The sequence below is a fragment of the Corvus hawaiiensis genome, chromosome 6, assembly GCF_020740725.1.
Source record: "Corvus hawaiiensis isolate bCorHaw1 chromosome 6, bCorHaw1.pri.cur, whole genome shotgun sequence".
Taxonomy (NCBI): domain Eukaryota; kingdom Metazoa; phylum Chordata; class Aves; order Passeriformes; family Corvidae; genus Corvus; species Corvus hawaiiensis.
Window position 1 is genome coordinate 2,794,342 of NC_063218.1, and position 24,215 is coordinate 2,818,556.

The following is a 24,215-nucleotide window of genomic DNA, read 5'->3' on the forward strand; positions in this document are numbered from 1 at the left end:
TCACAGCACCTCCCCTCATCCTGCAGCTCCAACATAAGTCGTGTCCCCAGGAGAAGGAGCATTGCTGGGGCAGGAAACGCCGAGGCCTGGGAAAAGACTCTCACACTTGCATCTTGCTGTTTGCTTTTCCTGTCCCACGTGCTCAGAGAGTAGCAGCAGAGCCTGCCTGCAGTCCCTTGGAGCTCTTGGGATACATGGAAAAAAATACAGGCAAAATGCTGGAAGGAAGCAGCTTAAGGGCATGAGCAGCTGCAAGGCATCCACTGGGCTGGAATCAAGTGAAGCCATTCCAGAATCATGGAATGGTTTGGGTTGGAAGGGACCTTAAAGATCATCCAGTTCCAGCCCCTGCCATAGCAGGAACACCTTCCACTAGCCCAGGGTGCTCCAAGCCCCATCCAACCTGGCCTTGGACACTTCCAGGGATGGGGCAGCCACAGCTTCTCTGGGCAGCCTGAGTCTCACTGCCCTCACAGCCAAGAATTCCTTCCTATTGATGTAGGAAAAGAGGATTTTTCCATTTGCTGTTCTGTCAGATGATGGGTTAAGCATCTCCTACCTTCCCAAACCCTGCTTTCCTGGGAGGATATTCCCACTCACACCAATAAAGTGCTGAGTGCAGCCCCATGAAAATGCATTTGGATATTTGATGGGCAGTTTTCTGGGTGGAATTACCTCCCAGTGGGATGACGAGAGCAGAGAGGCACACGGGAGCATCCCATCCCAACCCCCGTGTCCCGCTGCCGGCCAGGCGGGAAGCACAAATCCCTGTCGCTCTGAAAGAAAAATAAAAGTGAAGTTTTACTTTCTCTTTCTCTGGTCTTTAACTGCAGATCAAAGCTGGCCCTTCAGGCTGGAGCTGCCTGCCAGCAGCTGCTCCCGGGCAGGATTCCAGGCCACCCTTTGGATGAGGGCTGCCCATCCCATGCACTGCCCGCTCCTCTCCTCCTGCCTGCCAGGGTCAATGCGTGCCTTTAACCCTCCTGACTGGCTGCTGTGGGAATCAAGGGGCTGCAATCCAGCCACTGGGAATGAGATTGGGTTTTTTTCCGGCTTCACACGACCTCCAGGAAAGTGAGGGATGTGCGAGTGGCTCCAGCATCTTCCCACAGCCACCTCCTGGGAGCCCCGGGGAGTTGCCCTTTGCAATGACTTCCCTCTGCACAAGAACAGAGACTTCTCTTGAAAAATCAGCCACGCTCTGCAAGGGTGACACCTCTGGGTAACAATTTAAAGGGAACAGAAGCAAAGGACAGCCCTAAATAATCCATCCACGGGTGTTCCTGCTGGTGTAGCGAGGATTTTATAAATGCAACCAGCCAGAGTCCTGAGAACTTCAGGAATTACTTCAATTACTCATTAATGATGCTTTGTGCTGGAGTTACTGAGGGGTGTAATTAAGTGATCCGGGGCAACGACAGCAAACAGGTACAGCCAAAATATGAGCAACTCCCAGGCACAGTTCTGTCCTAACTTCCCTGGAGACCAGAAATCACGGGATTTGCAGAGACAAGGACTATGCTGGGATCACTTTTCCCTTCCACCTTGAAATATCAGCTCAGTTTTCTGTGGAGGGACAATTAGCTTGATTAAGACGGGATATGAGAGCTCTCTGCAGCCAAGCTGTGCAGGGATGCTGACGAGGGCAGGGAAAGGTAGTGGAGAAAAATGGGGCAGGATAAACCCAAGTGGGGAGAGAAAAAAGGAGAATGGCAGAATCAAAAAATCACAGAAAATGTGGGTTGGAAGGGACCTTAAAGCTCATCCCATTCCAACTCCCTGCCATGAGCAGGGACACCTTCCACTGTCCCAGGCTGCTCCAAGCCCTGTCCAGCCTGGCCTTGGGCACTTCCAGGGATCCAGGGGCAGCCACAGCTTCTCTGGGCACCCTCACAGCCAAGAATTTTTCTCCTAATATATACCATGATGTATATGTAATACAATGTGTATTATTAGATAGACTTTTATATGATAGATCTTAAATATATAAAAGTTAAAATATATCTGACATTTTAGGTATCTATAGCACATTTTTGAACAACTACATATCTGCACAGGTGTCCAAACACCTCTGTGGTCCTGGGAAGAGTATCCCAGCCCCTCCAACTCCAGCACTTTTGTCTTCCCACATCCCAATCCCTCTTCCTTCAAGCTGATGCCAAGCCCATGTATCATCTTCCCAGTAGCTCTGCTGAACATCTGGCTCCCAGTAAACACAACTGGGAGGGCTAAACCACTTAATCACTGCAGTTTCTGTCTGTCCTCAAACAGCTCAGGCTGCTGAGAGTCACTCAAAGGAAAGTGAAATTTCCAGTAAAAGCCCTGCTTTCCCCCAAATCAGGAACATTAATTTCAGCACTTCAGATGCCACAGAAGGGAAGTCAGAACCACCCTTGATGGATCTGTCCCTGCTGCCTGCTCAGAGAGCTCCCATCTCTGCTATCCCAGAGCCTTTTTCCCCCTCCCAAACCTTTAAATATTAGGAATATTCTGCTGGTTTGTTCACAAATACACTGAAAGCTCTGAAGCTGGAAGGAAAAGCTGCTTCAGGCCCATGTAAGGTTCTGACAGCATCAGTGACAGCTCTCCTGTCTCGTGATGAGCCATATCAGAATTTCCTGACATGAGTCACTGCTGGAGAGATTCATCAGCATCCAAGCCTGGGACCTCCCTGTCTAGCACAACATCCCAAATGCCAATGGGACACGGAGCAGGGGGGGGTGGGAGAAGCAAAATCCACTCAGAAATAACGCTGGCTAAGCCTTTTCTATTTTAAGGAGAAATTGCCCAATATTTACGCTTTCAAAAAACCCCAACACAACAGGAAAGGAACAGCAAAGATCCTAAACCAGCTATAAATACCAACGAAACCACAGATGCGCCAGACACGGCACGTAGGGATGAGCTCTTCCTGCCTCCCCAAACAACTGGGTCAGCCAAGAGTAACCTCAGCTGCCTTCTGAGAGCAGGAATAGATTTACTACAGCTGAGGATGGGTTGCAGGCTCTTTTTGGAGGGGAGAATTCCAATATGGAGCCCTTACTGGAGTTCCTCGGGGTGGGACTGCCATCTCCTCATTGGGTTTTTTTAGGTGGGCAGGAAGAAATACCAGGTTTTAGGATGAGGAATTTGTGAAGGTGGGTAAAAAATGAGACCTGGTAGGGAAAGATCCCTCCTTTCTCCTGGGCTTCTCCTCCACAAGGAAATGAGGGTGAAGAGGAGACAGCAAGACTCAGTTCCTTCCCTCCACCAGACAGTTTTACAGTGAAGCATCACCACTTAATCTCTAATATGATTTTCCACTAGAAGACAACCCACAGGGCTGGCAGATTTCCCATTTCAGGGTTTGCTTTTCACCCAGCACATAAATTTGCAGGGAAAAAAAATATCACAACCCAACACCAGCAGCTTGAACATCAAGCAGGGCTGGTACCGCCCTGCCTGTGACAAACCCAAGGACAGCCCTGCTATGGAAGAGAATTCAGCACAAAAAATACCTTTTTTATCACTTCTTGGCTCAATTGGTGCTGTTACTGAAGTATTTGCACACAAAAGTGTAGATCTGGAAGGGAGAAAGAATGGACATCCAGGCTGCTTGATGTCCAAGTGACTCTTGGGCGTTTAAAGCCAGAAAACACCAAGGATTTATCAAATTTCCAGGACAAGCACGTGCAGCAGAGGGGCCAAATCGACTGGGGAGCTCCCAGGGGCGTTTTTCAGCACTTACTGAAGGTTTTGCAGATGTCAGAAACAGCCTTGAAGACCCTGTCGGAGAAGTTGACTTTCACCTTGACGTACTTCATGTTGGGCAGCTGCAGGCGCAGCAGCTTGTGCTGAGGGGTGAACTGGAGCTTGGCATCCGCCTGTATCCCGTATTTATCCAACGTCCAGTGAGTTTTAAGGAGCCAAGTTTTCTTCTTTTCCCACCACAGCGCGTGATCCGACCAGTCCTTCTTGACATCTACAACAAAGAACCCATTTTTCCCCCAGTTAAAAGCGGGACCAGAATGAGCCTTCAGAGGACAAAAGAAGTTTGAAAATGTGCTTAACTGAGAAGGAACTATCGATCCAAAAAACTCTGACAGCCCTTCTTGGATACAAGGAACTGCTTGTATTCCATCCTATTTTGATGGGGTATAAAAGCAGGGAGGAACCCAAGGGGAATGAGGGTGAGACACAACGTGTCCATGGATCACCAGCCCAGCAGCGATCCCGCCTGGAACACGAAGCCAAGGGGTCATGAGTGACCCAACACCTCCCCCCAGCAGGGATTTTGCCCAGTTTTTAGGGTTAACTATCAGTTCTTGGGTTTTTCCCATCCCCACCATCCAGGATACCTGTGCTATCCAAAGGTGAGCCCAGCCACCTCGGCACATACGGAAAACAGGACCAGGAGGAGGTTTGCAAGGAGAATTCAACAGGACTTTCAGTTTCTCCAAAGGAAACCTGAAAATTCCCAACTGGAACTAAAAGTTACCTCTCAAAGGAAGAACAAAACTCAACAGCCACTTCTCCTTCCAGCAGGGGTTTAAATATGGAGTTCTTGGAGGTCACCTCCAAGTTGGGAAGCATTTGGGGAACCAAAGCATGGTGATAACTCCAAAAGACAGACCCTGTGCAGTATTTTCCCTAACACCCGGAATATTTTTCGCTATCACATGGCCCTGGCATTCCTGCAGAGCAACTTCCACTCTGACAACCAGTAACAGTGCCACATCCTCCCACCACACAGGGAAAAGTGGAGAATGGAATGATATATAACATAATATTTTATTTAGTAATACAATAATTCTGTTTTCAGCTCCAGATCCCCCTGTGATCCTGGATTTCCATCATGGAACACCAGTTTAACCCAAATTAAAACCACCAGCTGACATTTATTCCAACAGCTCCTGTCTCCATGCTTCAGAACCGCAGAGCACCAGCCAGAAAGCCAGGAGCAATTCCAGAGAACTGGAGTATTTCCAGGATTAGGCGAAGTCCCAGCAGACACAATGCCAAAGGGACTGGAGGTACCAAGGAACACACTCCAGCACCAACATCAGCGTGGGATTCTTGATGTCCTGTACAGGAGTTGGACTGGATGATCCTCGTGGTTCCCTCCCAGCTCAGGATATTCCATGATTGTTTGATAAGTAAAGATTATCCCCAAGAGCCACATCTGAATTAAACCGAGATGAGAACAACGTGACAAATGAACTTTTGTCTGTCCCTATCTCAAAACAGGATCTCGAGCTCGGGGTTACTGAGAGAACCCAGCAAGAGCGGGATTTTTCCTCTGAACTCCTGGTTTAATGGCACAATCAGGACTGCAGAAAGTGGAAACGTTCAGCTGGACTTTTCAACAGCTTTGTACAATCAAATTAAACAAAACCAAATATAGAAAAGCATGCAAACTTGCACAAGCCTTGTCTACCCGGAAAAAAATCCAAGAAATCATTACAATGGACTCTGGTAATGAAGTCCAACTTCTGCCCTACTGAAAACTGAACGAATTGGCACCAAAAATCAGGGGGAGGAAAAAACCAAAGGCATTTGGAACCGGTAACATTTATGCCTAACAGAAGGGGATTTGGGTTTACACTGCAGATTAACCATTCAGGCCACAGCACAAAAACAACTCCTCGGGCCTGAGAGTAATTAACACTTTCAATTAACAGCGAGATGTTGGTTCTAGCAGGAAGGGGAAGGTCTGTGCCTGTCCCATGGGGTAGTTATATATAAAAGAGGCTGGCAAATGTTTAGCAGCTGCTTTGTGGGGTTGAGTTTTACACAATGACAAGAGCCCTGGGGGCTTTGCAAGGATCCAGGATTGCCTGGAGCAATCCCTGCAGGCCAGGGAATGCCAGCAGCCTGCTTAAATCTGATCAAAGGTTTATAAACCTTCACCAGAGTCCCAATTCATGAGTTACTGATTTGTTGGGGTTACAGCTTCATAACAAGGCTTAATATTCCAGCTCAGGCTCCTCTCATCTACTACCATCAGTCACTTCCTATTTATCAACCTATCATATTCATCAACTTACTCGTATTTATCAGCTATTATCAATTTATCAGCTGGCCACTCATTTTTCAGAGCTCAGGTAAGTCTCCAAGTACTGCAAATTCATCTTAGAGATCCCAGACCTGGAATTTAAAAGTTTACTGCAGGTTGCAAATCTCAGTGGTGTTTGTAGATGCAGCAGCTCCTCTGAGCTGCTGAGTGTGATGGATACGGAACTGCTGGAGCGAGTCCGGAGGAAGGTCACCAAACTGAGCAGAGGGATAAAGCACCTCTGCTATGAGGAAAAACTGGGAGAATTGGGATTGTTCAGCCTGGAGAAAAGCAGCTTTGAGTTGACCTAACTGTGACCTTCTAGTACCTGAGGAAGCTACAAGAAAGATGGAGAGAAACTATTGATAAAGGATGGAGTGCCAGGACACAGGGAATGGCTTCCCACTGCCAGAGGGCAGGGATGGATGGGAGATTGGGCAGGAATTCTTCCCTGTGAGGGTGGGGAGGCCCTGGCACAGGGTGCCCAGAGAAGCTGTGGCTGCCCCTGGATCCCTGGAAATGTCCCAGGCCAGGATGGACGGGGCTTGGAGCAGCCTGGGACAGTGGAAGGTGTCCCTGCCCATGGCAGGGGATGGAACTGGATAGGCTTTAAGGTCCCTTCCCACCCAAACCCTTTCAGGATTTTACTGAATGAGCTGCACACGTGTAAGGGTCACAAGAAATCACTGCCACCCTTCCAGGCAAGGAATCCCCCAGGTGAAGGCAGCAGGGATGAGGAGGCTGGAGCTGTCAGCATCAGCTGGAGCGTGGGCTGGGCTCAGGGAACTCCAGGAGCCCAACCCCAGCAGCAACACCCTCGGGAAAGGGAAGCACGGTGCTTCCTTCCCGGCCTCAAAAATAAACCCTGCTCCCTGCTCCCCCACCTTCCCCTGCAGCCTGAACCCAAACCTCTGGAGCCTGGAAGGGCTGGGATTTTTTTTTCCAGGAAGAACCTGGTGTTGCATTTGCCTCCCAGAACTGTGCCAAGAGGCAGCGACGTGCACGAGGGACGTTTAGGACATTTTGTACAGCAAAACCCACAGAGCTGTTCCCCTTGGAAAGCCATCCAGACAGTCCTGGGAATGCAAGAGGCATCTTAAATCACACAAATGGCTGCAGGGACCTCTGTGAGGGCAGAACAGTGAGAGAAGGAGTGAAGGGCTGCTCTATAAAGTGTTTTAAACCTGAAACATCCTCAGCTTTCAATCCACGCCGGCGCCTGGCCGCAGTCACATCCCGCCAGCTTGTCCAGCACGAATTACAATTGCAGATTTTAATTCCCACAGCCACCACTAAATTCCCATCTAGAATCCAGGCAGCAGCAGTAAGTCTGAATCAAGATGCACACGGGGTGTGTTTTAATTCTGTGCTTTCTGTGCTCGCTGTCGCACAGAGACCCACGAACACAATCAGCATTCAAGCAGCAAGGCTGAATCTGGGTGAAGGGCAAAGAAAATCGAGGCAGCCCTACCTGATAGCCCATTTATCCCATTTATCCCAGGACTTGGCTGCTCCTAAATGCTCTCTCTCTGCCAATCCATGGGTTTTTAAAGTCCCTTTCCTGCTGCAGCAGCTATTGAAGCTCCTTCCTGCAGAAGCACTGCCGTCACTTGGCAGCTTCTCCGGGCCAGCTTAGGACTTACAAGCAGTAGGATACGAGTCTCCAGTGCTGTATAAACACCGTATTTTCCTTGTTATTTTGGGATATCCCCTATTGCAGATGGGCTCTCCTTCCGTGCACTGCTCAGGACAACAGAGCCCTGATACAACTGAATAAATCTCTTTTTTTCCACCCTTCCCAGTGCATGGTTAAATCCCACTGGATGGGTATTTGGAAGGCAGGGGTGGTTTCCACCTCTGGGAGAGGCTTTCCTGGGGCGGCACCAGATTGCCTTTCACACCCACATCCAGGACTAAATCCATAGGGCAGCTAAGACCCTGCAAATGCCTCCATCACCTTAATTATGAACCTGGGGGTTCATAATAAATAATGAAAAAGCTCCTGCATAAGCTTGAGTAGGTACAGAGGGAATTCTGCAAGCCTGCCTGGGATGGATCACAGATTTTTGGTGGATTTTTGGACACACAGGATTTGTAGGTGACACTGTTTTCCCTGGAATTCTCTCCACCTTCAGAGAGGCAATGGAAGCAGCTGGAGCAGAGGCTGCAGCTCATTCCTTAATTATAAATGATGGCTTTTAGAGCAAGGGATTTGAATCTTCAGCATTCCCACAGGAACAATCCGAAGGACCATCCTCCTCTGGGGCAAACATGCCAGAGCCAAAAGCCATCCATCCCTCTGGGGGGTTTTCCATAGGAGCAGAATTAGCTCCACAGCTTTCCCTGGCTCTTTCCCAGGGGTGGGTTTAATCAGGATTATCCAGCTCTGGTCTAGGCACACTTGGGAAGCTGAGGTGGCAAAATGCCTTTCCATTATCTCAAATTTATATATATATATAAATATACCCAAATATATATTTAAACATATATTTTATATATATTATATATAAAATACATCATATATATTATGCATATAAACATACACACACACACTTACCCCACACACATATATATATAAAAATATGCATCTATAAAACAGAGACAAAACCAAATTATATGCACATATCATTACAGATAAACACACAAAATATATGCATATAAAAATAGATCCACATATATCCACACAAATATATATATAAAAATGCCATATATATATCCAAGATACAGTGCAGGGACCAAAACCAACTCACAAGCCAAGCATTTCCTCTTGCAAAAAGTCTTTTTTGTACCTGATAATCTACCTGGAAAACACGAAACCAACCCCAAAATGTCCACCTTTTCACTGAATTTGGTGCAGATGGGCTGAAACTCCTCGAGGGTTTTTGTAAGAAAATTAAAATAAAAGTGGTCACTTTCCTTTTTTTTTTTGGTGATTTCTGAATTTTAAAATTAATATGCACTTCACACTGAATTGAAAAAATACAGATGTGGACAAAGCACGGAGTGCAGGCAGCTGATTTAAGTACCTTTAAACACAAACTCCTGCTGATAACACCTTAATCCAGCCCTCACAGCTCCAAGGGCTCTCCAAACCCTGGGCTGGGTGTTGGCTGCATCCACACCCCTCCTGGGAAGCTGGAAGGGGAGGAAAACTCCTTCCAAGGAGAAGAGACTTCCAGCAATAAACAGCTGGGAATGCCCTGGGGGAGCTCAGGGATGGGGGATACCCTCTCCTGCTCCCTCAGGATGCAGTGCACAGCTCCCCAGCATGGAAAACAAGGCAAAAGTGTTAAAAAAGTTGGGGAGGAGAGAAATTTAAGACTAAAAGTGAAAAAAAAAGAGAAAAAACCCCAACAACCAACCACCAAAAATCATTGTACAGAACCTCGTGTGGTTGCTCTAGTTGGTTTTCCATGTGTCCATGAGGGGGGAAGGTGCAGCTTCACAGCACTTGCAGAATCAGGGAATTGGGCAAATATTCCTAAAATATTCAGAAAGACTAAAAAAAACCAGCTAATTTGGTGCATGGAGCAGGAGAGCAGTGCTGGGAAAGGGGAAGGGCAAAGAAGAGGGAAGGGGGAAAAGAGGATGGGGAAGGGAAGGGAAGGGAAGGGAAGGGAAGGGAAGGGAAGGGAAGGGAAGGGAAGGGAAGGGAAGGGAAGGGAAGGGAAGGGAAGGGAAGGGAAGGGAAAAAAGAATGAAAGAATGAGAGAATGAAAGAACGAGAAAAAGAAAGAAAAAGAGAAAAAGAGAAGAAGAGAAAAAGAGAAGAAGAGAAGAAGAAGAGAAAGAAGAGAAAAAGAGAAAAAAAGAAAAAGAGGAAAAGAGAAAAAGAGAAGAAGAGAAGAAGAGAAGAAGAGAAGAAGAGAAGAAGAGAAAAGAAATATCCTGAGTTGGCAGGGACAAACAAAGATCATCAAATCCAACGTCTGGACCTGCACAGGACACCCCAATAATCAAGAGAGTTGCTGAAAGTCCCAAAGATGCCAAAGATTTTTCTTAAAATAGATATATTTCTTTTTATTTACATTTATTTGTAGTGGTTATATATTTATTTTATATAAACATATATGTAACAAGTGTAACACTCATCTGTGCAGCTGAACCCACTGCTCCCTCCAGGGGAGGCTCCCTCCAACCTCCTCACTGCTCCCACTGACCTCTTGAAGGAATCTGGAAACCCAGATTCCTCCAAGCATGCCAAAGCCACTCCTTCCAGGATAATTGTGGAGCAAAAAAAGAAGAAAAATTTAAAACCAGAGCTATTTTCATTTATCATGAGTCCAGCAGAAATGCTGATGTGTTTTGCTGGGTGACACAGTCGCTGTCTTGGGGCAAAATCTATAATTTAGGGAAAATATGAGTCTTCTGGAGTGCACTGGAGTAGAGTCCCCTCCATCCCCCAACGGGGATTTAATTGCAGAGCAAAGTTCAAAATGGAACAAAAATCCCTCCAGCCTCTGGTCACAACACTTGAAACATCATTCTTTGAAACAGGGAGAGAAACAGCCCATGAAATTATCATCACTGATTAATAAAGCTGCAGCCAGGACAAACTGAGGCTCCCGGAGCTAACGGGACTTGAGAGGAGTTTTAAGCACATCTCCCACATGTATTTGACACATGTAATGGAAAATAACCTGTACAGCAGCCACCCTGCAGCCACCACCTGTGGAAGGGCTTTTATCCATGGATAAACATGGAATGGTACCAGAAATTCTCCTGGATCTGCCACCATGGGCAACTCTCACCATTGTTTTCATGGACTCATGGGATGGTTTGGGTTGGAAGGGACCTTAAAGCCCATCCCATTCCAACCCCTGCCATGGGCAGGGACACCTTCCACTGTCCCAGGCTGCTCTAAGCCCTGTCCAGCCTGGCCTTGGACACTTCCAGGGATCCAGGGGCAGCCACAGCTTCTCTGGGCACCCTGTGCCAGGGCCTGCCCACCCTGACAGCTAAGAATTCCTTCCCAATATCCCATTTAACCTTGATCTGAGTGAAGCCATTCCCTGTGTCCTGTCCCTCCATCCCTTGTCCCCAGTCCCTCTCCAGCTCTCCTGGAGCCCCTTCCGGCCCTGCAAGGGGCTCTGAGCTCTCCCTGGAGCCTTCTCTTCTCCAGGTGAACACCCCCAGCTCTCCCAGCCTGGCTCCAGAGCAGAGGGGCTCCAGCCCTCAGAGCAGCTCCATGGCCTCCTCTGGACTTGTTCCAGCAGCTCCACGTCCTTCCTATGAGGATCCCAGAGCTGGGTGCAGCATTCCAGCGAAGTCCAAAGCACAAGGAACAAGTCACCTGCAGCCTCATTCTGCCTTGAGTTTACATCAGGAATGAGCTGGGACTAAAAAAAACCTCCTCTCTTTTAGTTTAAAACCATTCTCCCTTGTCCTATCACTATCTGCCCCTGGAAAAATTTCATCCTACTTTGTTTTCAGGAACACAAATATTCAGGAGATGATCCACACCCATCCATGGAGGTGCCCAAAACAGGGTGGACCTGTGCTGGAATTTCAGTCTGAGAAGAATATTTCTCACATGAAAAATAGTTTGACTTCATAAAAATAAAAACCAGCCACCAAACAAACACAGACAAAAGGAGCCTTGTTCCCAACTCTGTGATTCCATGAGCACGACCCAGATTGGGAGATCTCCCTCTTACCCCAGCGTGCCAGGGCACACGTTCATGGCAAAGTCCTGACGTCAAAGCCCTCGTGTAGTGGCACAGAGTGATTCAAGAGCAAGGAAAAAAGGAGGAGGGAGGGGAACAAAATCCCAGTGGAGGAGACTGAGCACATTGGGATGCAATGCTGCATGTGGATGTTCCATGTGTCTGTCCTTGTCAGGGAAATTACGGAGCGTCTGCTGCTAATGAGGGAATGCGCTAAGGCACTGCTGGAAAAAGAACTGGGGTTCTTTTATTGCCTTTTACTGGGATTCTAAGTCAGCTTTGCAATGGAAAGTCCATGTCTTGATGAGGCAGGGGTGGTAACTGGAGTCCTGAAGAGCTGATACATCACCCTCAAATATCCCAAAACGCTGCTCCTGGAAGGGCTCAAGATGCTCAGCCCATGGGCTACAGGGAGAAGAGCAAATCCCAACAAGCCTGAAAGCCACTGTTTTTCTAAAGTAAACTCGAGGAAGGAAGCTCTTTCCAGTGTTAATAGGATTGCTCAATTAGCTTACTTGAAAGTTTATTAACTTGGATTGCATCTTGTCCCACCCCCTGCCATGGGCAGGGACACCTCCCACTATCCCAGGTTGCTCCAAGCCCCATTCAGCCTGGCTTTGAACACTTCCAGGGATGGGGCATCACGGCTTCCTGCAACATTTTCCCTGTAATTTTAAGCTTTTCAGCTATTTGGTAGCTTTATGTTCCATTTAAATGCTTGCACAGCCATACCCAACCCTGTCTAAATCCCTGAGCAGGAAGAGTTTTCCCATGATGCTGAACCCAGCTGGAATATTGGGAAACTCTCCAGAGGAGCTGAGAGCTGAGGTCACCTCAGCTCCCCAAAACCCCCAGCACTGATGGGCTCAGGCAGGTCTTTGCCAGTGGTGTACAGAATTCCTTTAAATCCCTGCACCAGCAACCCAGAGAAATATGGATTACTCATTTTTCTGTGGCAGGGAAGAAAGGAAAGCAAGGGTGGATTATTATTTTTTTAATTGGATTTTTTTGAAACAGGATCTCTGCAACCTCATTTTGCCAACTGTTCCCCCCCCCATTCATCAAGCAGCTCTCCAGAGGAGGCTTTCACTGGCTGCCTCCATGGAATCATGAGAAATGGCAGAAAACTCGATTAAGGAGTGTGGTTTCCATGATTCATCCAGCACAAAATAGGAAGCATTGGGCAGAAATGCTGCAGCAGAGGAAGGAAGGAAGGAAAAGCACTTCTCCAAGGAGCTGTCCTGAGGAGCAGCCCAGCCTCCCTCACCCTCCAGCCCTGGATCACGGCTCCCTTCCCTCTCCAAAAAGGACAAGTGTCCCATGGTGACAGCAGCCTGCAGTCCTGACTCATCCCCAAGGAATGTGCAAGCCAGAGGAGCTGGTCCTGCCAAAAAGACATCACACCCAGTAAGGGAGCCAGAGGACGTGTATTGGGATGGATGATGCATCAGGCAGGGAAATGAGGATGATGGGCAACCTGAATTCCCAAGCTTGAATTCCCAACCTCTCACCAGGCAACTCCCCAAGCGCCTTAATGATGGTTAATCTCTGGTTAAAGCTTAGATCCCTGGAAAGTGAGGCTTGGAGCCTCAGGATACCTCAGGCAGCCTCACCTCACTCCATAATTTTAAGTGTTGATCCTTCTCTTGCAGATCCAGGTGAGATCATGGTCTGAAGAACAGGGCCCTGGCACAGGGTGCCCAGAGCAGCTGTGGCTGCCCCTGGGTCCCTGGAAGTGTCCAAGGCCAGGTTGGACAGGGCTTGGAGCAACCTGGGATAGTGGGAGGTGTCCCTGCCCACGGCAGGGGGTAGAGTGGGATGGGATTTAAAGTCCCTTCCAAGCTGAACCATTCCATGATTCCATGATTTCTGTTTGGTTCTGCCTGTTGCCCCAAGCTCACTAATGAACACAAAACACTTTTAAAGAACTTTAACACCTCCAACCTTGAGCTTGGATCTGCCTCACCCATCACAGGGCCAGGTCCTGGCACTAAAGCCCTGGGGCAGGACATGAGGGATGGGGACAATTCCTGCTGCAGGAGCTCTGCAGCAAAGCTCTGTGGAGCATCCGCCAGGAAGGAAAGTCGAGCAAGACAGGGACAGAGCTTCTTCCAGGCAATTTCATAAAGCCCAGACTTTCTAACTGAATTGGAGTTTCAGCAATTAACCCTTCCCAAAGCACATGTGCCTGCAGGGAGCAGGGGAAAATAAAGAAAGCAACCACCAGCCAAGCAGGTGTAATGGGCTGGGAAGAGATTTAAAATCCATTGGCAAGATGGATTTTTTGGGTGCTTTCAGGATGTTCTGCAAGCTAAAAGTCAGCTGAGGCTGTAAAGGGGAAGGTTTCTGCAACTGCTGGTGGGGCTGTTTTTCTGTGTGCATCCCCTCCCAGTGTTGCTCTCAACCTGTTGGCCAAATTCAGCCACATTTTACCAAAAAGTGGAGGTCTCCCAAGATCCCACCTGGTCTGGAAGAGAGGGATCAGTGCTGGCACAGGGCCATGCCATGCACACAGCCCTCAGGTGAGGTTCACATTGGAACGGCCACAGAGTGGGAGCTGCATGCAGAGGTGTTGAAATCTCGCTGGAAAATGGGTGAATGAAAGAAAAAGCAAGATCAGTTCTCCAGAAAGAAAAATAAATAAATAAAAAAGCTTTCCCCTGATTTTCTGGGCATTTGGCATATCCTGCCCCATCAGTTCTGGCTGGTGGGAGCTCCAGCACATATGAGAGCAACGTGTCAAAAGCAAACCTGGGCAAGAAAACTAAATTACAGCAACTCTGCCCAAACTCCATCCAGCAGGAATTTGGGGGTATCAGCATTTTTCCAAATTACACACCATAAACCCCTGAAAGCCGCTGGAACATTCAGAACTGAATTCCACCAGCTGAGTTTTGCTCCGTTTTGTTTCTCTGCCCCTTTCTAAGCAGTCAATTAATTCACATTTCAGAGTGAGAATGAAGAAATGCAGCTTTCTCCAAGATGTTTTCATACCACGAGACTTTTCCCCCCCAAGCACACCCAGGGCTGGATGCTGGGTTGAAGTCAGTGAGCTCCACAAGGGCTGCAAATCTCCTTCCTTCCCCTCATCTGTCAGAAAACCCACCACTAAAAAAACTCCCCCAACACCCAAACCAGAAGCTGGTGGTGCTGGTGTCCCTGGTGATGTTGAAATGACTGAAGTTTGCAGTGCAAATAACCCCTTATCTTTCCCAACTCAGTAAACATTCCCCACATCCACAATTTCAGGCAGTTATCCACAACCCTTTTTTTTTTAATCACATCAAAGACCAAGGGTTAAAATCCAGGTGCCTGGTTTGCTGAATCATGGAGTCACAGAGTGGTTGGGGTTGGAAGGGACATTAAAAACCATTTAATTCCACCCCAAGAGACACCTTCCAGTGGACCAGGGTGCTCCAAGTCCAACCTGGCATTGAACATTTCCAGGGATTCTATTCTGAGTATAATTTTTTATACAGCTCAGACTCAGACAGATGCCTGGGTGAAACACAAGCCCTGATGGAGAAGAAAAGGAAAGAAAAAGGGAAAGAAAAAAAAAAAGGTATGAAAAAAAGAAGAGGAAGTGTGTGAATGTGATGATTTCTATGATTTTCCAGCTCCCCACACTGGCTTCCCCACGTGCCTTATGTCAAATCGAAACCTGAGGGAGCTGGAAGAGGAAACTACTGATTTGGGCTGGGTGGGAGCAGCAAACCCAACAATTTCCTGTCTGTGGTGGGACAAACCCAGGCTCTGGGATCTGCGGGAACGCTGACACTGCCTCCCACCCCGCGCTCCTTCCCCTCCCACTGGGACCTGCAAGCTCAGCCTGGCTCTTTCCAGCCGAATCAGATGGTTCACCGTGACAGAACTTAAAAAAAAAAATTAAATAGAAATAAAATCTTAATTGTTTTGGCTCCTAAAGAATCCTCATCACTCTGAGTACAAATATTAATTGCCGTGACTGCAGCTCGGAGCTGCCTCTATGTGGCTTTTACCTCCCCCCACCCTGAATTCCTCTGGTCATTGGCAGCTCAGCTGAATATTCCACTCAGGCTCACAAAGAGGACTTTATCTGAGCCACGATCAATCTGAGCCCACGTAGGAGCTTCCTGCAGCCCAAAGCTGGATGTAAAGGAACGAGCTGGTCCCTTATGGATCAATGTGCACAGCTGGAGTGTGTGTTAACAGCACTGGCACGCTGTCACTTAAATGTCACCAAAAATGTGCTGTTTGGAGGGTGAGGATCAGCACAGGCTGTGAGCAAAGGGGTTAATCAAGTGGCAATATGGAAATGCAGGGAATGGGAGCAGCTCTGCTGGGCTGCTGGAGGATGCTGCTGAAGTGGGAGCAGCTCTACAGGGAGCATCCAGCAGCTTCCAGGGTACCAATTCCAACTCAGAACAGCCCAAAATCCTGCCTGAATCTGGAGCAGGAGGACTTTTGTGCTCAGCAGGTGCCAGATCCCCCTCTGTGCTCACCATCCCACTGCCCAACAGCTGTGCAAGTTTTGCTGTTTAAAAGCTTGGGAAGAAATTTTCCAGGGAAATCTGGAGCGGGGTCAGTGCCTGCCCAAACCACAGCAGCCTGGGCTGCCTCCAGCAGCCAACACCACCCCCATCTGTGACATTATCTGGGACACGTTCTCAGCACCCAGCCCCAGGGGGAACACAAACAGCTCCTGGAGGATTGAATGGCACTTGGAGTCCTCTCATGGACGTCATGAAAAGCAACTCTGAGGAGTGACCACTGCTGATTTTGAAGGAAAAAAATAAATCCTTCTCATCTCAGGTGACAACTGATGGGCAGATGAGCACCTGTGGATGTCCCATGTGAAGGTGCCCAGGTGACATCGTGGGCACGGATTGGAGGAACACCCTGAGCTCATGCCTGGCACCAAGTACTGATGCTCAGACACCTAATTTTGGAAAGTGTGGCCGCAATAAGAGAATCCTACAATGGTCTGGGTGGGAAGGGACCATAAAGCCCATCCAGTTACACCCCCTGCCCATGGGCAGGGACACCTTCCACTGTCCCAGGTTGCTCTAAGCCCCGTCCAATCTGGCCTTGGACACTTCCAGGGATCCAGGGACAGCCACAGCTTCTCTGGGCACCCTGTGCCAGGGCCTCCCCACCCTCCCAGGGAAGAACTTCTTCCCAATATCCAATCTACCCTTTTCCAGTTAAAAGCCATTGCCCCTTGTCCTGTCTCTCCATCCCTTGTCCCCAGTCCCTCTCCAGCTCTCCTGGAGCCCCTTCCGGCCCTGCAAGGGGCTCTGAGCTCTCCCTGGAGCCTTCTCTTCTCCAGGTGAACACCCCCAGCTCTCCCAGCCTGGCTCCAGAGCAGAGGGGCTCCAGCCCTCAGAGCAGCTCCATGGCCTCCTCTGGACTTGCTCCAGCAGCTCCACGTCCTTCCTATGAGGATCCCGGAGCTGGATGCAGCATTCCAGCAAAGTCCAAAGCACAAGGAACAAGCCACCTACAAAACAAACCCTGCAGCCTCATCCTGCCTTGTGTTTACAACAGGAATGAGCTGGGACAAGGACTCCGGATTTCTCTCCCATAGCCTTAAGCTGTTCCCAGGAGTTCACACCAGTTGCAAGGCAAAGAATTTCCCCAGCGAGTCTCAAGAGGGCCTGGAGTGTTTGTAAGCACTGCAAAACCTCAGACACAAACCTGGGCAAATCAATGACGCTGCACTTTGGTGGTGTTTTATTCATAAACCTTTCAGGGGTCCATTAAGGAGACGAGACTTCACAGGCAGAACAACACTCCTATTAGAATTGATCTTGCAAGGAGTGGTGCTGAAATCCTTGGAAGATAACACACAAAGTCTATTTGATGGTGAAAAGAGCCCCTGGGGTGAATCCCAGACACGAATTCCAGACACATTTGAAGGCTGAAACCACTTTAAAAAAGAGCTTAAAGTGCTACAACCAAAACTTTGCATGGACCAACTCCTGTGCCAGTCCTCAGGTGACATCCCACCCTCTCCAAGGTGATACAAAGGAGATAGAGGAGGAGCTGCCAAAGGGAATAATGGAGTTTAAACCAGTTGCACAAACCCTTATCCAGGCTGAGATTCACAAAAAACCCGAAGGCTGCAGGAGCTGTCATCACTGCCTGCCATTATCAGCCTGTCTGAGGGCAGAGGCTTTGCTCTGACATTTATCCATGTCAGCTCTCCTGCCCATCCCAGGTCCATAAAATAGGGATGCCACCACACTACCCATCCTTGACCCTTTTTGGTCCAGAAGGACATCTGTAATTCCAAATCTTGCTGGGTTTTTTTCACTCGCTTATCTATTTTCCTCAGGTACAAGCCCAAAAAGATGCTCAGTGCTCCCAGCAAATTCCAGGAGCTGGAGTTGACTGCCACCCATATCCTGCGTGTAAAAGAATCCCAGAGAGAAATCCACATTTCCATCACAAAACTTCTATGCACGGACTTTCTGAATCTGCTCAATGCACATTTAGGTCATCTGTCTTAAGCTGTGCCTCTGTCAGACACCATTTGTCCCCCGTGCCCTGTTTCTGTCAGCTATTCCTTTATTCCCACGACCAGACAGAGCATCCCCCATATATCCCACAGAATTCCATAAACCCCACAGAGCTCCTCCCAAGCACGTTTCAAAAAAAGCAGGATTTTTAAAATTCCATGTGTTTAAAACAGCCTCAAGTTGATAACAACAATAACCTGCGTTCACTTCCTTCCTTCCTCTGCTCCCAGTGATTTTAAGCTTTATTTTTTTTTTGTTTGTAAGTCAATAGTGGCAAAATTCCTAAAAAACCCTGAGCGAGCACCAGGAGCTTCCAGCACAGACCCCAACCCTCACAGAGCAACTAAATGCTGCTGCTCTTAAAACCTCAGCACTTTTTTTGCTTATTTTTCAGGGATGACTTTGCCAAGAACTTGGCACGGCTCAGTTAACAAGAGTGGCTTAATCCAGCGGGTGATGAATAACAGGGGAGCCAACAGGTCATTGCAATTCACTTGAGTTACCAGAATCCCTATCTGCTGCTTGGGCTTTCTCCAATCCCTGCCTGCATTAGCCACGGATTTTAATTGCCTATTCCCAAAGAGTCCGACCGCAGCCGCTCTGCGCAAGCAAGGACCGAGCCCGTGGGATTTATGGATAGCTGCAGCCCCTGGCAATTAAGGAGGAGAGACTCTGCTGGATTCCTGCTTCATCCCAACAGGATATTTACTGCACTTTTTCTCCTACAAGCATCAATAAATACTAATGGAAATCAAGGTTTTTCCCTTTTCCAAGCTCTGCATGCTGCTGGGAGGAGGGAAGGCATTTTTCCCCCCTGTTCACTAATGGTGAACAGCTTCTACCACCACTCTACAACCAGAGTGTGGCTGATCTGCTGCAAATTTCCACTGACGTCCTAAACTTCACTGGAACTATATGAAGGCCACAGAAATCTACTTTCCAAAGCCTGCAGGATTTGTCCCAAAGGATGGAGCAGGCAAACCCCAGCCCAAGGCACTGACCCGCCTTCCTTCCTCCCCCTGCAGCGTGCAAGCGGAACAGTCCACGGGGGATCCCACAGGGAAACCCAGAACTGCAAGGAAACTTTATTTTTAGGAAATTTCCTTAAAACTCACAGCAGAAAATCCGCTTGGCAGGAGAAGAATAATTTTTTTAACACTGAAAGTTGTTGAAATAATTAAATAAACAGCAGCAGGGACAGAGCAATGTCAGGGAGGAAAAGGTTAAAAATGCAGGGAAAGGGTTTCAATGTGGAAAAATTGCAAAATGAATTTATGTGGAGATGAAGCAGCCCAGAGGCTGGATGAAGAGAGGCATTGAGGAGCACGGGAGGATGAGGAACGAGCCCCGTCCCACCCCGCTCTGCTAAATCCGAACCCGCTCAACTGGCAGGAGCTCAAAGAAGAGCCATAAAAATAATGAGAGGGCTGGAAGAGCTGACATGCAGGAAGATTAAAAGGAACTAAATACGTATAGCTTGGCCGGGCGACAAAAGCCAAGGGGAAAGGGAAGGCAACAGCCGGAGATATCCATGGATCTGACCATCCCGGGGAGGGAGGCACTGCGGTTGAGCCCCCCGGGGAGCTCCATCCCCTCTCCCCACGCCGCTGTGGCCGCCGCATTCCTTCCCTCTCATACAATCCCTAATTTAACAAGTGGAGAGGATCCGGGCAAACATTTGGGGGGGGATGGATTACGTCAGGAGCTAATTTAGGTCCTCGCTGGGCTCCGGCCCGGTGCACATGCCTGGCTTTCCAAACACGCTTCGGCCCTGCATCTGCTCCGGCATCTCCTGACACCCAGCACCCAGGGCAGCATCGCTCCTTCACTCATGGGTGGGTTTTTTATCCCCTCTAGAAAGCGGGTTTGCTTTTTTCCCCAGCCACGGAGCGCTCAGCTTCAGCAAAACTTTCTGCACCTCCAGCGTTAGAGTAAAAAACCAGAATAAAATCAAGTTTTCGGGGAGTTCAGGCGCCCTCCAGCACGAGACCCTTTGATGCGAGCGCTCGCTTCCTTTCGAAACCCAGCGTATTTATATCCATCTCTTCCTTCCTGCGACTCCAGATAATTAATAAATCAAAAGCTAAGCACGGGGGAAGATGGGCTTTTTGAAGCCACACGCGGGCTCCGCAGCGGAGCGGGACCTGCAGCTGACAGCTCCGCTACTCCCACAGCCGCAGGCACGCGCGGGACCTCGCAATTAATATTTTATTTGAGCAATTACAGCCATCAGCCCGGGCTGCACCGCTGAGTAAACACAGCCGAGCCATAAAGAGCCGATAAAGAGACAAGGGGGAGGAGGTTCGGCGGGGCCGGGCTCCCCGCGTTCGGCGGGCACCGAGCCCTGGCCAAGGCCCGGCGTTCCCACGCGTCCCGGACAAACGGGCTCTTTGTCCAGGTGTGCACCCAAAGCCACCGCACACCGCCGTGTCCCCAGGGTCCCCTCGCCCACATCACCCCACTGATGGCCCCACGGACCCTCGGGAGCGCTTGCCTCGCACGGAACCGGCCGCAGCTCCAGGATGAAGTTTTGCTGTAAACTGTGGAGCGTCCATACGCCCCCACCCCCATCCCGAAAATGGAGCTGTTTCCTAACTCTGTGTAAAATCCTGGGTGTGAAGCAGCCGGTGGACGGGGCTGAGACCCCGGGGCGGGGTAAAGTCTGGCTGGTGGAGGTGGTGAGAGGGGGAGTCTGGAAGGGTGCAGAGGGAGGGGGGCTGCTGGGGGCTGGGATGGGGGGCTAGGGCAGGGTGTGGGGACCTGGGGTGCTCCCTGGTGCTGGGAGCTAAGGCAGAGTACTGGGAGAGGGTGCTGGAGCTAAAACACAGTACTGGGGCAGGATGCTGGGACCTGGGGCAGGGTGCTGGGAGGCAAAGCACGGTACTGGGAGATGGTGCCGGAGCACAGTCCCGGGACAGGGTGCTGGGTGCTAAATCACAATACTGGAGCAGGGTGCTGGGTGCTGGAGCACAGCACTGGGTGCTCAGGCACTGTACTGGGGCAGGATGCTGGGAGCTAAAGCACAGTACTGGGAGAGGGTGCTGGGAGCTGAGGCAGGGTGCTGGGAGACAAAAATACAGTCCTGGAGCAGGGTGCTGGAGCTCTGTACTGGAGCAGAGGTGCTGGGAACTAAAGCAGGGTACTGGGTCAGGGTGCTGGGAGCTGAAGCACAGTACTGGAGCAGAGCGCTGGGAGCTAAACTGGGGTACTCAGGCACGGTACTGGGCAAGGTGCTGGGAGCTGGAGCATAATACTGGAGAAGAGTGCTGGAAGCTGGGCACTGCACTGGAGCAGGATCCAGGGATTTAAAGCACAGTCCTGGAGCTGGGTGCTGAGCACTGGGAGGATGCCGGGCTGGTCGGGGAGTCCCGGGGCACTCACCGAGCTTCTCGACGAGGCGCAGCATGACGCCGCCGATGTGGATTTCGCCGGTGACCCGCAGGGTGACGTCGCGGCCCAGGTCGGTGACATGGACGCTCAGCTCCCACGTCCCGTCGGCGTAGCAGCCGTCCGGCATGCGGATCCCGTCCAGCGCCATGGCCCCGGCCTCCTGCGCCGCCGGCCGCGCCCGGCACGGAGCGGGAGCGGGATCAGCAGCGGCAGCGGGATGGGCCCGGCTGTGCCCGCTCCGCGCCCCGGGGCAGGGCTGGGGGCGCGGTGGGGCGGGATCGGGGCCGCAGCGCTGCCCCGCCGCCACCGCCGCCACTCCTGAGGGGCCGCCGCGGGAGGAGCAGCGCGGGAGGGCAGAGCGGGAGGCGGAGGGAGCGCGGGGAGGGAGGGAAGAGGAGGAGGAGGAGGAGGTGGGGGATAATAATTAAAGGAAAAACGCGCCTGTGGCTGCCGGGCCCCTTGGCCTTTTATGGAAGCGAAGGACGGAGCAAGTGGGGGCCGCTCCAACATCCGGGAATCGCCGGGGGGCGGCCCGGCCGGGATCGGCCCGGCCTGGCTTGGGTTTGTCCCGGTTCGGCCCGGCCCGGCCCGGCCCGGCCCGGCTCGGCTCGGTTGGGCTCGGCTCGGTTCAGCCCGGTTCGGCCGTGCCCATCCCGGCTCGGCCCTGCTCAGCCCAGCTCGGCTCATCCCGGCTCGGCTCTGCCTGGCTCATCCCGGCTCGGCTCATCCCGGCTCGGCTCTGCCTGGCTCACCCCGGCTCGGCTCATCCCGCTGAGCTCTGCCCACCCCGGCTCGGCTCATCCCGCTGAGCTCTGCCCACCCCGGCTCGGCCCAGCTCATCCCAGCTCGGTTTATCCCGGCTTGGCTCTGCCCAGCCCAGCCCGGGCTGCCTCATCCTGGCTCAGCTCATCCCAGCTTGTCTCGTCCCGGCTTGGCTATGCCCAGCTTTGCTCAGCCCTGCCTGGCTTGGCTCGTGGCTAGTGGTCCCAGGGCATCCAGAGTGGGAAATTCGGGAGCCAGCCCAGAGAGCATCCATTAGAGCTGGCCAAAACTCGGCGTCCCAAACACACATGGGCTCCGTGGCAGCCGTGCCCACTCTGCACCCTTCGGGGTGTTTTTTAACACTGGCCCCAAATTCATAGGAAAAACCCTTCCCGTTCGGCAAAACCCTACCTTGGCATAGTAGTCTGTACCTCCATTGAGGCTGGGAGATGGGCTGGTTCCCTCCATCCGCATAGTCTGTGTGAATATGGGAAATGGGAACTGTCTTTAAATAAAAGGGTCTGAACCGGCACAAATGGAGGAAAAAAAAATATTATCCGCTTCCTGTAGCTCCTCCACCCAGTGATACACACATCCCGCCAAGCAGCCGTGCTTCCTGAAAATCCAGCACGCGGAAGGGGCTGTGGTGTGAGGTCCAGCGCTGTGGATCTATCCTGCCCTGTGCCAGGTGATGGGAAGTCACATCCCAGCAAAGCTGTGCCCGCCCTGGCAGTCTAGGGGATGGCTCTGCCAGCCCAGCGCTGTCTCCATGAGCACCATTCCCACATTCCCCGTGAATGGTGGTGGGAGCTTTAGGACCATGGAATCATGGCATGGTTTGGGTGGGAAGGGACCTTAAAGACCATCAAGTTCCAGCCCCCTGCCATGGGCAGAGACAACTTCCACTAGACCAGGCTGCTTTGGCACCACAGAGGCAACAAAACCCCCTTAACAGGATGGTAAAAATTTCCCACTTTTGACTTTGCTGTATTATAACAGATATTTATAAAGGCTGTTCCTCTCTTTTAATACCTAATATACCTTTAATACTAATAAAACCTTTCCTGAGGTCACTCTGGGCAGACTTAGCCAGGTTTTATCCAAGGGTTTTTGCTAACGTGGCTGATGCTGCCAGAGGGAAATTGGGTGATGCTGCAGCAGGTGACCTCCCCCCTCAAACTCTCTTGGGGCCTCAATCCCTGGTCAGAGCAACCCCCTTTCCATCCCCCCGAATGTGGAAGCCGGAGCGTTATTTAGAGGGTGACTTTGGAGCGCAGGCGAAAGCCGGTCTGTAACAACAAAGCTTTCCCAGATGGTATCTCCGTGTTCCTCCAGCCTCGAACAATAGGGCAATAAATAGAAAGGGTTACTCTGGGCCCGGCGTGTTGGACGAGGTTTCCAGCTGATGCAATTGGATACGGCCCCGCGGAGCTGGTAACCTTTTACTACAGCTGGCTGCACGCTGAGGAAAAGCTGCCGGCTCCTTCTGCTCCTAAACCCACTCGCAGAGTTTCTCTTTCCCCGAGGAAGTCCCTCTCCCTGCCCTGTCCATCCCGGGGGCTCCTTTCCTATGCGGAGGGAGAGGCTCCCTGAGTTGCAGTGCTCGGCCGAGAGGCGAAGCAAGGTCAAAAATGCACCGGCGCAGCAGCTCTTGCGTCAGAGCCAGCCAAGCATCCCCAGGGCTCTTCCCACTGTTTGCAACAAGTCCTCGCTCCCTACGAGCAGCAATAGCCAAATAAGGTGCCGAAACGCACGGCCGCTTCCATCGGGACTGGGATGATACCTACCAGACCTGCCCGCGGCGCAGCTCCCAAGAAGCCTGCCCCTTCTTCGTGGAAATCAGGATACTTTTCCAGAGAAATG

At 50.6% G+C, this 24,215-nt stretch overlaps 1 protein-coding gene across 6 annotated transcripts in view; it reads right to left on the reverse strand.

The window, feature by feature from the left end:
- The window catches only part of FERMT2 (FERM domain containing kindlin 2), a 49,876-nt gene extending 27,038 nt beyond the window's left edge, over positions 1-22,838 (reverse strand). For 2 of the 6 annotated variants that reach the window (XR_007204260.1, XM_048306900.1), the window contains exons 1-3: positions 22,764-22,838; positions 21,582-21,750; positions 3,728-3,961 (exon numbers count right to left, since the gene is read on the reverse strand). Coding sequence is in view for 5 of the 6 variants with exons in the window: in XM_048306900.1 (XP_048162857.1) it covers positions 3,728-3,961; positions 21,582-21,750; positions 22,764-22,826 (466 nt within the window). In the remaining variant the exon portion in view is untranslated. Of the gene's footprint in view, positions 1-3,727; positions 3,962-21,581; positions 21,858-22,763 lie in introns of those variants that run through there. The other 4 variants (XM_048306903.1, XM_048306901.1, XM_048306904.1 and 1 more) reach the window with 3 other exon arrangements.
- Positions 22,839-24,215: the final 1,377 nt, after the last annotated feature.